An 18,527-nucleotide genomic window follows, 5' to 3' on the forward strand; every position below is an offset into this window, starting at 1 on the left:
TCCTTTAATTGTAAGGTGAAGGTTACCATTTTCCATCCATTTCCATAGAGAAAAATGTCAGAAAAGTACTCAGGAACATTTATACAAAAAACTTGACTCGAGCCCATTTAGGCTACTTGATAAAGAATTAATTCAATGAAACGTCAGAATCGTTTAATCGACTCACCTTATCTGTGTAATGTTTTATTGTAAACATGCGTGTAGCCTACCACATAGTAGCCTACAGATTCGACGTAGTCAGTCATTCACTATTCACACACAGTTATTCAGTCTCAAACACCCACTTGTTTTCCTTCGTTCCGCGGTTTCTACAGACTCCGTTTCTTTTCTTTTTCAGGGTGCTAGCGGGGTCTATAGACTCTACCGGGCAAAATATCCACCGAGAAACGGAGCGCCCGCGGTCGCTCTTCTCACTTCTGGAGTCGCTGTCGGCGCGGCGAACTTCTGTGGAGAATTTGAACCGTTCGTATCAACAACTTTGCTTTTCATCCAGCAGCCCTGAGTTCAAAACCAGTCACTCAATTGAAAAACATAGCTCAGTATTGAATGTTTGAAGAGTTTTCTCCTTCCCGGTGGTCTGCCCGAACTTCACGCTCTCAGGGCTGCGCTAGACCTCTCTCCAAAAAACCACTCCGCCGCTCAGGCGACTCTCTCCGGTGCGTGCAGATTTCATTTCACCTAGGTTTTTTACCGTACCGTTTCGATCTTTCGATTCATCGGTCACGTGGTGGAGCGAAACGCATAAGACTGCTAGCTATGAGAGAGAGAGAGAGAGAGAGAGAGAGAGAGAGAGAGAGAGAGAGAGAGAGAGAGAGAGAGAGAGAGAGAGAGAGATGTCTCTCTCTGCTGCAGTTAGCAGTATCTAAACCACACTGAGAGCTGGAGCGCGCGGACCCGTTGCTTTGCTTCTGACCGTGGTACCCCCGTCGTTTCCCTTGCTCTCCTACCCCCTCCTTTTCTGCTTTCCTTCCCTTGAGAGCTTCTTTTTACCCGCGAACATCCTCTCTCACTTTCAATTTTAATAGATCTCGGAGAAAGATAGAAGTGACGCATCCCTGATCTCCTTCACAGTGGTCGTTCTCGCGGACGCTCTTTTTCTCACTGGAACTGGATTTTTGAAACGACGTGGACGCGTGGATGATACACCGGGGCGAGAACTGGAGATGGAGTTGCTCGTGATCAGCCTCTCCTTATGGATCCTGCAGTGCCGCTCAGCTCGCGCGGACTCCATTATTCACATCGGTAAGCACGGTCTCGGGCAGACGCCGCTGAATCACAGATGGCTTTCTTCAGTGCATCGTATTTTGAAGTCGGACGCGTGCAGATTAGAGTTGATAGAAGGCGTATTCGCTCCCCTGAACTGCTTGACATTTGATAAACAGCTTTAACTGGCCAGGAAACATTAGCAAACGGGTCCACAAAGTGCATTTCGGGGTGCTGAACGCGTAGGGTCCACTTAGATACACGTATAAGCCAAACGAGACGTCTCTTCTCCGTGTGTTTCAGGGTTAACTCCAGTCCACCCCTCCCCAGCCTTAAGCCTGAACTTTCTGTTGAACGTGACGGAAATTTTAATTTCGTTCATTGAGGTACTGAGCGCGCCACAAGTCTCTTCTCGTACCCGCTTGGCGTTTCCTAAGTGAACTTCAGTTTGCGCAGCTGGCGTATAAGATTTTAGCTTTTGTTTGATCAGTCATTTGTATTAGCGTGCTTGGCAGCCGTGTGTCAGTATGCTGCATTCCGTCCTCTCCGGCAACTTAATCTGGGAACGAAATTGGTTTGCTGGCTGACTTCAGAATGTTGACTCATGCACCCCTAAATATGTTACTTTGAGAAATGTGATTAGGCTAAACAAAACTGTTTCTTGTCGTATTCTGATGTGTTATACATCTGTGTTATAAATCTGGTGCTCTTCTGTTGGTAGGGAACCTCTCTTTTGTATGCAGTGGATGTTCTCCATCATCCTGTCGCTTGACTGTTCTCCTCATCACCAGGATCACTCACAATTGGATTTGAAGCTTAGTTGCAAAGAAGGATGATGTTGAGTCCCAAACATTGAAGCGTAGACATTTTTATAAGACAAATTCACACTTTAACTGAATTAACATTTATTGTTGTTATCTCATGTCTGACTTGTTAGTTACCAGTTAGTCTACATTTATAATTCTTGTCAAGTTTTTATTTAATCTAATTAGGTCTAAATGATCTGATTTAAATATTTATCCTTGGCATAGATTATATCTTTTCCTTGGGTATTGGTGGTTTTAGTCAAGTCAAGTCACCTTTATTTGTATAGCGCTTTATACAATACTGATTGTGTCAAAGCAGCTTTACAGTGTCAAACAGGAAAATAGTTTGTCAATAATGCCAAAGTCAGTTCATTGTTAACTGATAAATTATCATCCAGTTCAGCTCTCTTCCAATAGTGTCTTTTCGATTAGTCAAGTGTCCACAACTAAGTGAGGTAGTAGATAATAATCTATTAGTGGTGGGTTTTTTTTCGTGGAAAAAAGACATTGAAATAATTTGGACTAATCTTATCCTGAATATATTTTGTTTTTAAATATTATTCATATTTGAAACTTTTGTCTGCCAAACAGTATGTGTGGCGTAATAGTCATGCAGGAAGACATTTTGTTCTCGTCACAAGACAACCATAAAAGGTAGAGGTCTCTTTTAGACCCTTTTAGACTTGTATTTTAGCATTTTCCCCCCTTGGGTACACCACATGAATCATTAGAGTAATGAAATCAAACTACTTTTGTAGCAAATTATATAAACGTTCTTACAGAAAATGTATGAATCCAGCATGGATACAAAGACTGATTGCACTATAAGAACGTTGCAAACATGTTTCAAACAAGATTTTGAGAAGATTTGTCCTTTTTATAACCTTAAATATCCTTGTTTGTTTTTGACCAGCGCATGTTGGCGAAGTGATTAAAACGAGCGGACTTTTGTTGCCTCAGTGCACTGCATGATGCCTCAGCGGCTGTTTGATGATGGCTAACTGTGCATGTAAATAAATAAAGCCCTATTTGCTTCTCCTACACCTTTGGCACTTCAAGCTGGCTGCTCTGTGCATTTTATCACTGTCGCCTTGATCTCAATATGTCATATCATCAGTGGGTCACTGTTTATAGTCCTGTGCAAATCAGCCTTATTGATTGCGTCCAAACACATTCTGATTTAATACTGGGCTGTATTTCCAAGCATCAAGGACTTGTTGGTGAAACAGCACTTTATGGGTTACTCAGTCATGTGAAGTCAACATTTAAATTGCTCTGTGCAATATCATTGTGACGAGTGGTGCGGGGCCGAGGGACGTGGGAGCGAGGCCGGTGGAGTGATTGGAGATGAACTACACCTGTTCGACCCGCCGGTCTCGAGGCACACGTAGGAGATGGAAGGATATAAAACTGGAGCGACGACAGTGAAGGACGAGAAAAGCCCAGGCCACAATCATGATTAGGATTAATCCATAAACAGCTGAATTAAAAAATCCCCCTGCTTGGTACATGGTCCACTTGAATACCTGAATCTAATAGGTCAAACGTGGCATAGAAGAGTAAAATATGTTTGTATAATGACCTCTAATCTGAATATTTCACCAATGGCCATGGCAACAGACCAGGGCCCGGTTCCCTGATAACGCTCACTCTTAGCGCGCTAAGAAGACCTTGAAAGATATATCTTACCAAAGTTGTTTATGTTCCTAAGTGTGTTCCCCGAAGTGTCCCTTAGGAAGCTTCTTAGCACGCTGCCTCTTACGTCCGACGTTACAAGAGCGCTGTCCCGAGTGAGGGTGCTGAATTAGTTGGCATCGATTGCGCAGGAATCGATTTCCACTTCACGCGAAGGTGCAATACAGCGTTAAGAAAGACAACACATTCTATGCAAATGAAACATTCCTCAAATTATTACAGTAACATTTATTTTAACATAGTTTAAGTTATCAGTAGAATATAGACTATAAATTAAATTATCAAATGGTCAGTAATATGTTCACACGATATGTTGTGACGGTTAGACGAACCGGGTATCCCTCGCTAATCATCCACCCTCCTTATCCCGTTGTGCCACTTGTGCCGCTTCTTGACATGGGTTTAACGACTTATAAAAATTATATAATAGACTTTTATATTAATGGTAAGGTACTTTTCGATCAGAATTGATTGGCAAGCAGCTGCAGTTACTTCTGTTTAATGTGGTATTGATTGCAATTGGTTTATGTTTTTAATAAAAAGCAACCTATCTACAATGAACAGAGAGAGAGAGAGAGTGAGATACAAAATATGCTGGGGAAGCAACGTAAAAAAGGGCACCAAGCCTCTCGTCAGAGAAACTTGAAGTTTTGCTGGACGTTGCCACCAGGTCAGAGATCACACCCGTATGGTCCACTATAACCTGCACATTTATGGCCGCGTATCCCTTTTACGATAAGTAGCCTACGCCTGATCAATCACTGATGAATTGGCGATAGGGATGAGTGTGCAATCCACCAGGATGTAATCCCCGGCATGGCGCAGAAGGGCGTTGGTGACAGTGTGGACGCACCTCCACACCGTGGTCTTGATTAGGCCGTAGCCCTCCCCCACGACCTCGATGAATCTCTCTGTAGCAAAAAAAAAAAAAAAAAAAAACACGTAGCGCTGGGCATCAGGGCTTAAAGCAAAATTCCGCCTCGTTTGCCTGGCAAGCGCAGGTCTGAGAAGGTCCAGCAGCTCCATAATGAGCTGTCTTGGGAGGCAATTTTTTTTTATATAGCCCCGTCAGGCAAAATGTCAAAAGGGCTTAAGTTTTGACGCATAAAAAAAATTGACATTGACTAAACGGCTCCGGGGCCGGCGACGTCTTTGATTCAATACAAGAACACGTTGGATCGCTGCCATAGTTGGTCGCTTACTGGACACCACCATGATTACCCATTTATAGATCTTAGCCATTTAGAGCCAAATTGTTTGCCAGATTTTAATTATCAAAAAATTGATTGCCAATTCACTTTAATTACATTACGAAAAAGCCTAGGCTAATTACCACCATATTAGTTCTGATACCACATCAAGTCAACTTCATAAATAGGCCTGTATCCATTGCGAACATAATTTATTATGAGTCTTAAAAAATAACATAAAATCATTGTTGAGCCACAACATTGTGAACATACCATAGTTTGACTTGTACTTCGCTCCGCTGATTTCTAAAGACTGCTGTACAGTAGCGTCTTGAGCTCAAACAACGCTAAGAGAGAGCTTACGAATGGTCCAGACCAACCTTAAGAAAGTGTGACTTACAGAAGATATACTTACATTAATATTGTAATACTGAATCAGTGGATGTCTTGTTGCTAAGCGGATTGTTTTCATTAGTCTATACTTCTCAAGTCAATACTACATATCATTTGTTTATTTATTTTTTAGGTAGCTGTGCAATATGAGCATAATCCCTTACTTCATATTTTTTTCCCATTTTATTCATCTGTCTAGGATGTTTGGTTCGACCTGTCCACTTTTTATGAATTTTCAAGGATACACCAAACTCCAGCACATATAAAAACAGCTCATATTTAACATGGATACACCTTGTCACGTATAAGATACCCTTGACATAAAAGATCTTCCTGTAGGCTTACAACCCACTGTGTTTCCACACACTACAAAATGCCCTTGACAAATTAGGGATGCGTGTAGAATATTTACAGCACTTCCAGCACTTGCGCTCTCCATGGTGCTGAACTCACGCCTGAAATGCCGTTGGCTATTGACAGGCGAGGAAGTTGCTGTAAATTATATCTGATGGCTATACGTTGTGTTCTCGATAACCTGAATGGGTATAATATAGTTTTTTAACAGTTTGCCCCACATGATGAATCTCCATTCCCCTTATTTTTACCCCTGAAATGGGTATGAAAGTGGCTTGAGAGGCAAAGAGAATGAAGTATTAATAATGAACATTCTGTTTCATCCAACAGGAGCTATTTTTGAACAGAACGCCATACGGGACGACGAGGTTTTTCAGCTTGCCATTTCAGACCTGAGTTTGAATGATGACGTCCTCCAGAGCGAGAGGATTACACATTCTATCAAACTTATCGAGCCCAACAACCCCTTCCAGGCAGTACAGGAAGGTGAGTGAGTGACTGGTATCTCTAAGCAATCGATTTACCACACCGTTCTGCTTAATCTGTATGTCCTATCCGTTTGCTCGAGCAGTTAAAGGATATCGCTGGACCTTCTTATGAGGATCTAATGGCAACAAGTAGAATAGCTGCAGGTGTGGGATTTCCACCAGTGTTGATTTCCTCCTCTCAGTCTTTATTTCTATTTAAATTTTATTTTCCCTTCATACAATCTAAAGTGTTGTCAGTGTGTTCTGATGATGAAACTAAATAGCTAAAATAGGCACCTCTTGGAATCAGAATCCAGTGGAAGAATAGCCATGTGGAAATGTGCTGAGAACATATGTGGTAACATGCTGAGTGTGTTTGTGTTGCACAGGCAAGTTGGATCAGCAGTGCCACTCACAGACATTGATGTATGAATGTAGCAGGACTTGATTTATGTTATCAAGCATGAAGGCCAGCTGTCATCATCTGTCCAGTTCAGACATTTTCATTGTTTTCCTCATATGAACAAGCCTTCAGTTTTTTTTCGTGGCTACCTGAGATGAATTTTATAAGCAGTTATCATCAAGACTAACTTCTCTCATATTGTGGAAAGGGTCCAGGGGCCGACTTGAAGAAAACTGTCAAGACATTTCGTAATAATTAAGTTTGTGTCTAAAAAGAAACAAAAAAAAAGTTCTCAAATATTGCCTTAAGTAGTTCTTGTCAGTTCTGGGAGATTTGCAGATGAAAAAGTGAACATTAAGAATGAGGTCTCTAGTTAAATTCTGTTTGTAGAGTTGTTACTGAATTTTTAAATGCCATGTAATGCATAATTATGTTGATCACTGTTAACATTGTCACCTCAGAGTAAATGACCCTTCTACAGAAGTTTAATTGACAGGCAGTCTGACCAGTCAAAACGCAGAATCTGTCGTTTTGTCCGACAAACAAACTAGACAGGAATGTAGATTCATGTCAGTGGACTTAAACTTGAAAAATTGTGTGTAGTGACATCTTTCCACGGTTGAAACAAGATGCCTTCAGGTGTTCATTCATGCTTATTTAAAGCTATAACTAGTAAAGAGAAAGATATGATCGGTTCACATGCCGCTTGAACAGAGGCGCTACATTGATCTGTCACAACATTAAAAAAACTTTATGAATTTTATCAAACTGAAGTTAAATAACTTCAAATAACTTATAAGTTTTTCTTATACTGTTAAGTTATTTACAATGATTTTTAAAAACATTATTTTTAGGAATTAAAATTCTTTATAAGTTTTCTCTTTAGAACTATGTTAAGTTCCACTGGAGTAATTGTATCACTTAAAACTCATCTCTGATAATCAAAATGACATTACCCCCCCCCCCCCCTTTCTTTGTGCCTTAAAACAGCCTGAATATAACTCTACACCCTCATGTCATTAAGTAAAAATTGATATATTATTTACATTATTATTAGCAAATTAGTCCTCACCTCCACTAAATCACAGTCATATTCTCTGTATGTTTGAACCAGAAACTGATTCCAAAGTACAACCCGAATTAAAATTTTTAAATTTTAATAAAATGAAAACTAAAAGACTTTCAAATCACATGAGCCAATATTTTATTCACAATAGAACATAGATAACATAGCAAATGTTTAAACTGAGAAAGTTTACAATTTTATGCACAAAATGAGCTCATTTCAATTTTGATTTCTGCTACAGGTCTCAAACTAGTTGGGACGGGGCATGTTTACCATGGTGTAGCATCTCCTTTTCTTTTCAAAACAGTTTGAAGACGTCTGGGCATTGAGGCTATGAGTTGCTGGAGTTTTGCTGTTGGAATTTGGTCCCATTCTTGCCTTATATAGATTTCCAGCTGCTGAAGAGTTCGTGGTCGTCTTTGACGTATTTTTCGTTTAATGATGCGCCAAATGTTCTCTATAGGTGAAAGATCTGGACTGCAGGCAGGCCAGGTTAGCACCCGGACTCTTCTACGACGAAGCCATGCTGTTGTTATAGCTGCAGTATGTGGTTTTGCATTGTCCTGCTGAAATAAACAAGGCCTTCCCTGAAATAGACGTTGTTTGGAGGGAAGCATATGTTGCTCTAAAACCTTTATATACCTTTCAGCATTCACAGAGCCTTCCAAAACATGCAAGCTGCCCATACCGTATGCACTTATGCACCCCCATACCATCAGAGATGCTGGCTTTTGAACTGAACGCTGATAACATGCTGGAAGGTCTCCCTCCTCTTTAGCCCGGAGGACACGGCGTCCGTGATTTCCAACAAGAATGTCAAATTTGGACTCGTCTGACCATAAAACACTATTCCACTTTGAAATAGTCCATTTTAAATGAGCCTTGGCCCACAGGACACGACGGCGCTACTGGACCATGTTCACATATGGCTTCCTTTTTGCATGATAGAGCTTTAGTTGGCATCTGCTGATGGCACGGCGGATTGTGTTTACCGACAGTGGTTTCTGAAAGTATTACTGGGCCCATTTAGTAATGTCATTGACACAATCATGCCGATGAGTGATGCAGTGTTGTCTGAGAGCCCGAAGACCACGGGCATCCAATAAAGGTCTCCGGCCTTGTCCCTTACGCACAGAGATTTCTCCAGTTTCTCTGAATCTTTTGATGATGTTATGCACTGTAGATGATGAGATTTGCAAAGCCTTTGCAATTTGACGTTGAGGAACATTGTTTTTAAAGTTTTCCACAATTTTTTTACGCATTCTTTCACAGATTGGAGAGCCTCTGCCCATCTTTACTTCTGAGAGACTCTGCTTCTCTAAGACAAAGCTTTTATAGCTAATCATGTTACAGACCTGATATCAATTAACTTAATTAATCACTAGATGTTCTCCCAGCTGAATCTTTTCAAAACTGCTTGCTTTTTTAGCCATTTGTTGCCCCCGTGCCAACTTTTTTTGAGACCTGTAGCAGGCGTTAAATTTTAAATGAGCTAATTAAGTGGATAAAAGTGTAAAATTTCTCAGTTTAAACATTTGCTACGTTATCTATGTTCTATTGTGAATAAAATATTGGCTCATGTGAATTGAAATTCCTTTAGTTTTCATTTTATTAAAATTTAAAAAACGTCCCAACTTTCCGGAATTCGGGTTGTAGAACACGAAGAGCGAATAATACAGGATCGTCCCTTCAACATTGGACACGTACAATAATTGATATCATTAGCCTTTGGCTTGATATGTTATTAAGCTGCTGATAATGTGTTGCTAATGTCACACAAACCATGTTTCCGTTCACCATCTCAGACAGCTATCTTCAAAAATCATCATCCTTAGGTGATAACGTTTTGCTAATGATATGAAAAGCCCCACTCTGTTATGTGTTTGTGATGGTATACAGGAAACCATTTACAGGAAGCTGCATTTATAAATCTATAAAAATAAAAGCAATTGCTTATGGAGCAAATGCTCAGCAATGGTGTTGACTGATGAATTTGCACTTGTTTTATTTAAGCATATTAAAAGCACCAGATAGACATGCAAACAAAATTAAAACCTTGATTTTCACTAAAGGAGGTTTGTAAGAAATATTTTGTTGGAATACATTTTTTAAGCTAAAGAATAAGTAAATAGCAGTTAACAAGAATTTTATTCTTAAAAATGTTTGATGAATCCAGCCCCAGAGTGTTTACAAATGATAGTTGGAATGATTGCCCATCCTGAGGAAATTGAGTATTATGCTTTTGTCTGGTTTCCAGGGGCTCTGGGATCGATTAGCCTCCCCGGGTTTGAGTGACAGTTGAGTGTTGATGACCTTTCACTTTGCTCTTTAGCTCACATTCACCCTACTGAGAAGAAACTCACCTGTCACAAATATACACACAGGCACACAGAAAAATCCACTTAATCTCCTCTGTCAGCAACACACATACACTTTTGTCATAGCATAGTTCCAGCCTTTTACCAACCAGTCAATAAAATGACTTAAGATCCTGTATGTGGATAGAGGACACACAGCGGGGGTTTGCGGCTCAGGTAAGAGTGTGTATTGTAAGGACGCAGCTGTGTGTTTATCTCACCTGCATTTGTGCTGCTATGGGCATCATGTCTAATTACTCATTACTGCTTTGTGATCCACACACATATCACCATATCATTCACCAACACAGACAATTTCCAAACTATAGGTAAGTGTGTGTGGGAGCAGAGATGCGTTTGTGTGTGTGTGTGTGTTTTTATGAACTGTGCTACAGCATGACAATGACAATGAGACAATAGTGCAAGATGCCTGTTGTGACAAGTCAAGCTATTATTCAAGAGGCAAATGTGGCCTTGTTGTGTCCTGCTGTGCTTTTTGGTGAAAAAGTGCTGACATGGAGAAATAAAGTCATCTGAAGGGGAAATTGCTTGAGAAGTGTCACATCTTGTGTGAAAACCTCTGAAAGGCTCTGTTTATTTCTTCTAATCTCTTTATCCCGTATCTTTGACTTTTTCATCCCTTCTGCCTTTTTTCTCTTCTGTTAAGCCTTTCTAAGCCCCTGATTTCATCTGTTTGGCTTCTAGGCTGCAGGAAATATGGATGGTCATCCTGGATGCTGTCAGATCTTTGTTTTCTTGAAAGGTTTGACACTCCCTTTCTGTAAAGATCACAGATTTCTCCTTAATTCTTTACTCTGTCTCCTCCTCTTTCGTGTTGTTAATGGTGCTTTTCTTTTTTATAGGCCAATAAGGACACTTTTCATCCTCTAAAAGGGTTAAGGCTTCTTATCAAGATACCTGTTATTTCAAAACATCAGTTATTTGTGGAGATATTTTCTAAATTGAACAGGTCATAAAAATACACACTCTTAAAAGAGCTTTCATGAGGCTGATTATAGTTTAAGTCAAATTGGGATTGTAAGGGAAAATATTGATACAAGCTGGCTAAATATCACAGGTCAAATTTTGTCACATTGCTTTATTCTGGTAAAATACAGCATTCATCAAAGTGGGCCTTTAATACAGTCTCTGGCAAAATTGCACTTACTCCTCATGACAGTTGCTTAGAACAGCTTTGTACAAGTCTGTAATTCTAAGCTTTTATACATTTTTCCCCCGCTTCAAACACACTTTTAAGGTTTCTTCAGAAAAAGACCAGAACATTTTTTTTTCATAAATGACTGGCTGCATGAAAGTGTTCATCTGAGAGAGAGTCTGTGGAAAAATGTGTGTGAATATAACTTGCGTTTAAAAAAAAAATATTTAGACATATTTTAGTCAATTTTATCAATGGTAATTATTTTTTTTTGAAATAGCAGACTTAAAAAAAAAAGAAAAAAAAAAAGAAACCTGTGGAGACATTTTTCCACCTGAGAATAAGAGTAAAATAGTTTATAGTGTATTTACTGGAACAGTTATGATAAAAAAAACCTGTCATTTTTAATAATTTCACACATTATTTCTTTCCTATTCACACAGACACATTCAAATGACACCTATATGATTCCTTGGTCCCTGAACTATTAGAGATAAGTTTCCCAGGCAGCTGTACAGTGCATGGGTCCCTGTTCTCTCTCTCTCTCATGCTCCTGCGCTTTCACCCTCTCTTATCTAAAGCTGAGTCAGGAGGCGGTCTTAGTTGGCAATTCACATTCTGACGTGCCCTTTCAAAATGGCAGCGTGTCTTCTCCAGGTCCCCAGTGCAGCTACGGCCAGTGTCTCATATTAATGAGATCCAAAATGGCTACTGGATCTCAGTTTCATTTTTAATGTATAGTGCGAGGCTCAAATCATAGACATCTCATCCATATCAGATCTCAAGTGTCTGTAGCCTCAGGGGAAACAATATTTCCCTAATGACAACAATGATAAGGTTTATTATGGATTTTAATAATCAGAGCTGCTGTTTGTTGTGACCTGTACTCTTCCTAAGTGAGAGCAGTGCTTTACAATAGCATTAAGCATATTCTGTTCTCAGCGTAGTGACCTTGTGGTTCTACAAGTGCCACTGAAGTCTTTGTTTAATGCTGATATTAACAACCCACTTTACATTTTCTACTTTGCTTTAGTTGCCATATTTTTATCCGAAGCAACTTGCAGTATATATTTGTGCTGCTGGGACATTCCCCTGGAGTAATTTCAGGTTAAGTGCCTTGCTCTATGGTTTTCAAACTGTGGCCCACAAACCCCCAGTGGGCCTAAAGTGGTCTCCAGGGAAAATTTGAGGAAATATAAACATTTATCAAATGTGTTTTAACAGCAATAATAAAAGCAAATCTTCAAACAGCGTTATTATTATCTTTACGAAGTAAATATTTTCCAGGTAATATTTTTTTCTGATTAAATTTGTATAAAATATTTTCCAGATTATTTTAAAATAATTTTGCCTCTTGTTACACTATATATATATATATATATATATATATATATATATATATATATATATATATATATATATATATTAAAGTTAACTTAAAGATATTGATTAAATAATTCAACAAATTTCAATTTAATTTCAATTTTTAAGCATCCCTTAGTGGGCCTCTAAAAACATGTGAAACATGTTCAAACAACAGCATGACGGGACAAAAGCTTAATATGTAATATATGTAATATTAAATTAAAACAATTTAATTGATCCACAGTAATATTACAGATTGTTTAAATTTACATTACCGCGAATACTTTCTCCTGAATGCTCTGTGTTACATGTTTATGGATGCCCTGGGAATCATTTAAAGAGGTCATCATGAGTATACACTAAGGTGTGAATATTAAACACCTACTTTACACAGAGCCCACGTGCACATGAGGACAAAGCTCGGGCCTCTTGTGGTATCCAGCACTATAAGCTTGTGTAAACAGCATGCTTGATGAAAGGACGAATATAGATAGAACCTTGTTTAATTAGAGTGAGCTCGCTTGGTGAGTTCCATTCAGGGCCCAAGAGCCTCTCCCATCATTGTCGAGTGACCAGGTTACTGGCCATGAACCACTCTCACTAACAATGAATAGAAAACAACCATCAGATAATTAGCTGCCTGGAGAAAAGAGCTGCCTCCGTCCCCCTCCCCTTCTATCTCTTGCTCACTCTGTCTTTAACAAGCACAGTATCCTGATATGCTTTCATTAAGCAGATTTACATTGCATGGTTATTAAGCTAAAAGGATTATAATTGTCTCTCTAGTGGTGTGGTCTGGGTAAGGGGAGGTAAAGCTTACGGTTTGAGTAACATGTAATTTATATGACGATTGGAACAGATGAGAGAGTTAATGGTCAGAGAGACTGATCTGCTATTGTAGACCTGATGAAGAATACTCTTTGTCCTTGGAATGGCCTTGCAGTGATGCAAGTGTTGGAGGAGAACACAAATGGGCAGTGTGAGAAATAAGATGTGGATGTGTGATTAGGGCTGTTAACTGGTCAACAAAAGTACTCAGGAAATTATATCATCTCAATAGATGTGCTTCCATCTGAGTTTCAAAATTAATTTCTATGAATACAAAAAAAAAAGATTACATAAAGGTACGGTCACATGTATCATTGTCCAGTGCATTTTCGCAGTGAAATCCAATAATTTCAGTAGGAATCCATATGATTTAGAATTTTGAGCGGGGGTTAATGTTTTCCCCTTGCAGATTCGACATGTTGAACAACAGAAAGCTGCCTGGTTTTAAAAAAAAATGTCTTCTGTGTTTGGATCTATTTGGTACATTCTGCTTCTATTGTAGTTTATCTTCTATTGTAGTCTTCATTTTGGAAATTTGCACAAATACAAATGTAAAATGTGGATTGATACCCACCTATTGTAATAGTGTTGTTGTATATTGTTCTTGTTGCTAACACAGGTAATGGCATTATGGTTCAGGAACTCCTATTACGCAGTGCTTTTTACAGCTCGGAAGAGAGAAAAACTACAGGACTTCTGGATCTAAAACTGATTGAGCTTTGTTTTTTATCTTTTATAGCAGTGCAGTAGTTGAGAGATGGTCTGGTGTTTTTTGTCAGCAGGCATTGAATAATGGGCTGTCTGGGTGATTTTTAAATTGAATACATCATATTTCATCATTTTGCCCCACACTGAGGTAATGCGATAATACACTTTTGGTTTTCTTTTGAGTGTGTTTTGCTGTATTTGAAACTGTCTATGGACAGGAAAGAGCCTCAATTTGCAAATCTGAGCAGATTGTTCTGACAGCAAACGGATTTGATAAAACAGAGGGACATTCTTGCATGCAAAGTTTGAACAATTTTGAGCACTTCTAGCTGACTCAACTCATTACAGGTAGAAGTTCAGTGGAAAATCTGATGCCCTCTTTCTCTAATGGACATTATCAGTGCCCACAACCAAAATAGAGTGATGCATCTCTATTATTAAGCACTTAGCAAATGTTTTTGGCATTTCAAAAAATGAAAATGAACTGGCATGTTGAAAATTTTGGGGTCAATATTCCTTTAAAGAAATTTATTTTTATTGAAAAAGAATGCATTAAATAGCAAAATAGGAACAGTAAAGACTTGTATAATATTAGAAAAGATTTATATTTCAAATGCTTTTCTTTTGAATTTAAAAAAAATGAAAAAATCCTAAAAAAACAGAATCAGGATTTCCACAAAATTATTAAGCAGTACAACTATTTTCTAAATAAAATTATAATAATTATATATTACATTAGAATACTAGAATTAAGAAGAATCTGAGGAATTATCTAACAAAACACATTTTTATAAAACATTATGTATTATTCAAATAAGAAAAGAAAAGAAAGGAAAAGAGAAACAGTTCTAGAAAATAGTTATTTAAAATTGTAATAATATTTAACAATATTACTTGGTGAACATTAGAGACTTCTGTCCTACGTCCTACCAGCTCAACTTTTGAACAATAGTGTAATGTCTGATTGTACGTACCCGTATTTTTCGGACTATAAGTCGCATCAGTCCAAAAATACGCCATGATGAGGAAAAAAAACACATATAAGTCGCACTGAACTATAAGTCGCATTTATTTAGAACCAAGAACCAAGAGAAAACATTACCGTCTACAGCCGCGAGAGGGCGCTATATGTTTTCAGTGTACGCTACAGGAGCACTGAGCAGCATAGAGCGCCCTCTCGGGGCTGTAGACGGTAATGTTTTTCTCTTGGTTCATCTCTCTTAGTTCATTTCTCTTGGTTCATGTTAAATTAATTTTGATAAATAAGTCGCACCTGACTATAAGTCGCAGGACCAGCCAAACTATGAAAAAAAGTGCAACTTATAGTCAGGAAAATACGGTAGTTTACAGTTGAGTCTGTGGAAAGCACAGCACACAACTCAAAAACTTAGTGTAGATCCTCAGAATATACAGTACTCGAGTTAAGTTCAAACTTAAATGCCGTGCTGTTTGCTGCTGTTCTAAAGATGTTGAGCAGAATCACTGGAGATATTTCAGCTCTGAACAACATGAGAGTTCCTCTCCAAATGTCACACCAGCTTTGGATTTCAACCAGCCCTCCTAATTGGTAGATCCTGCACTAGCCCTGAGCTCCCTGAACTTCTGGACTCAGCTTGGCAAAAGAAGGAGAGATACTCAAAATTGTCACTGCTGTGCCATTTTGGGTCCTCTGTCTTGCACGATGAACAGTGTTATTGGCTATGATTGATTCAGATATGAACACACAGACTTTATTGTCATAATGACTGAGCGTGTTTCTTGTTCCTTTCTCTGTCTTCTCTTAATTCAATTCAATTTTCACCTTCTATTTAGTGTGCTTAATTGGCATGACAAATAACATTACATTTGCATTACCAAAGCATATTCTCTCTCTCTTGCTTCCTCCCTTCCTCCCTGTTGGTATTCTCTTTTACCTGACACCCATTTATATGTCCTACAGATGCAATACCAGTCTTTAATACCAGCCCAGATTTTCACATTTTTTTTACAGATTCTATCATTTTCAAGTCAGAAGGAATACAGTTATTATTATTTTATTTTATCTTCCCCCTTGAGGTGAAAATGTAATTTTAATATTTAGATAATTTTTAAACATTATTTTATCTATATTATTATCTGTTTAGTTTTCACCTTTTCATTGACTCAAGAATTAATACTTTTTGCTGCTACACCTTTAAGACACATAGAAGGATAACTGGCTGTAGTTTTCTCTGGATCTCTTCACGCATCCACTTGTGCTGTGTAAATGTGGGCTGTCATATGCTGATGCCAGAAATCTAAAGATTTCAGAACAAGCTTAATGCTTGGTTTCAATTAAAACTCTTTTTTTTTTTGACTGGGGATGAAGGCTTGAGTTCTGAAATTTACCATATACTTTCATAGTATATCAAGCTTGTGTGTCTCAAATATCTAGTAAAATTTGATTCGTTATGATATGATGTAATTGTGCTCGTTTGGTTGCTTGACCTCTTGAACTCTTGTACCATGAGTGTGTGGTGGACATTGAGTGATATAATGCTGAGTAGATGTAATCTTGACTTCCAGGTCAAACTCATCTTTGGTTCGGCATCTAACCTATTGATCCTTTTGCCACCATTATTGGCTTGTTTATTTGACCTGAGAGAGAGTGAGGCAGACTGTTTTAGCTACTCAAGAAGTGAGAGGAGTGACATTAATGGAATTCAGAGAGAAATACAAAATATTCTCAGATAATCCCAAATCTCTTCTGCCAATCAAGCCTTGCAGCTTTCTGAAACCTTACAGCGGGTTACGTCATTCTCATTCACCGCTGCTGTGAGAGGATCTATACACAGACTCTCCTGCGAGAATGAGTAAAACAACCTCTACAGTCACACTCCTGAAGTAAATTTGCACCCAGTTCAATTCTGAATCATTTGTGCAGCACTTTATGTAATGACATTTGCCTCAAAGCAGCTTTACTGAGACTGAAGGTGACGGTGGCATCGGAAAGTGTCCAAGGAAATGAAGAAAGAAACCAAGGAGGTGACAGTGGTTCAAGTAATATCATTTTCTGATCATGTTATCTCCTCAAAGTCAGTCGGTGGATCAAATTTCAGTGTCTGAATCAGGATGTTGAAGAATTATATGTATATTTAAAGTCAAAATGTTTTTTCTTCCTGTAAGTCTCTAATTTTTTATTTTTTTTATTTTTTATCTGCATTGCATCTGTGTTTGTTAACAGATCTTGGCTGGGTTTTTTTTTCAGAAGGTATTTGTAGCTCCATCTCAGCAGGTTCCTGTGGATCTCAATTGTGATTTTTATCTCAGGAGGTCTCGACAAGATTTCAAGTATGTTTAGGTAAAACATTTGTTATTCCTTTTCACACAGTCAGTACATTGTGTTAAAGGAATAGTTGGCCCAGCAATGAAAATTCACTGAAAACTTACTCACCCTCAGACCGTCCAAGATGTATATAATTTTGTTTCTTAGTCAGAACAAATTCGGAGAAATTTAGCATTACAGTACATTACTTCCTCTGCAGTGAATGCATGTTTGTACTGAATCAATCAACACGTTTTTAAATCCGATCCATTGCTTTCGGCCGAAACACATAATATTGCATTCTCTGGTGAGTAAGTATGAATCAGGAGAGAAAAATGCATAGATCAAGCACTGTTTAAAAGAAAAGTAGTCCAATTCTAAACAGTTCTAAACATGTCAGTGGATTTTGTTGTGAGAGGACAACAGGGGATGGATGTTTCCCTGAAGGAAGTGTTATCATGGAATATGGACTCTATTGAATGACTGTTTGGAGAAGAGAGAAGCCTGTCGTTTCAATGGAAGATTGAGTTAGGATATTTAGGTTAAAAATTACAATGTCAAAATAAGTAAATAAATAAATTAAACAAATAAAACATATGAATGGACAAATCATTAGCAACGTACAATGTACATTTAGACAATAGATGTGCATTTAGACAATAGATGCGCATTTAAAGAATACAATTTTGTACTTATGGTACTGTGACTAGACTCCTGACAGGAGTGAGTGTGCGAGAGAGGACGGGCACTTAAACAGCCAGGTCTGGCAGTGTGTGATGAGGCACACCTGAACGGAATGGAGCCTGGTCACCAACGCTGTTAAATGCCGAGCGTACCCCTCCTCAGGAGATCGGTCTCTTCCATGTGTATGCACACTGATGTCCTTGTTAGTCCAGGATAGGTGCATAGAGCGTCTCCCATGCTGCCAGATCTGTGAGCTGCCGGACCTGCTGTCTGGATGAGAACGACACTCTTTATATGGCTGATGGGCCAGAATGCTGGTCATTTATGCCTGTGATGTCCTGTGAGCCAAGAAGGACAAAGCTGCTGGAAGAAGCTGCCGCCTCTCGTGCTCCTGACCTGAGAGGGGAGCATGTATGGTTTGCCGGACTCCGCCACTTGCCTGGACCCTTCCTCCTTGAACACTGCCCCACCTTCACGAACCCCCCGCAACATGAGGACACCAGAACCCTGTTTATTTTTAACATTATTTCCCATTTGGGCACTTTATTACCAGTTTTGGACATTTTTAT

The 18,527-nt window shown here is 38.7% G+C and overlaps 1 protein-coding gene across 4 annotated transcripts in view; it reads left to right on the forward strand.

Annotated features, from left to right (window-relative positions):
- The first annotated feature begins 840 nt into the window (after positions 1-840).
- Positions 841-18,527, forward strand: part of LOC132111562 (glutamate receptor ionotropic, delta-1-like) — a 299,116-nt gene continuing 281,429 nt past the window's right edge. For all 4 annotated transcript variants that reach the window (XM_059518965.1, XM_059518966.1, XM_059518967.1 and 1 more), the window contains exons 1-2: positions 841-1,242; positions 5,972-6,127. In XM_059518965.1, the coding sequence (XP_059374948.1) occupies positions 1,164-1,242; positions 5,972-6,127 (235 nt within the window). In that variant the 5' untranslated portion in view covers positions 841-1,163. The remainder of the gene's footprint in view (positions 1,243-5,971; positions 6,128-18,527) is intronic.

This window comes from Carassius carassius, chromosome 31 (assembly GCF_963082965.1).
Source record: "Carassius carassius chromosome 31, fCarCar2.1, whole genome shotgun sequence".
Lineage (NCBI taxonomy): Eukaryota > Metazoa > Chordata > Actinopteri > Cypriniformes > Cyprinidae > Carassius > Carassius carassius.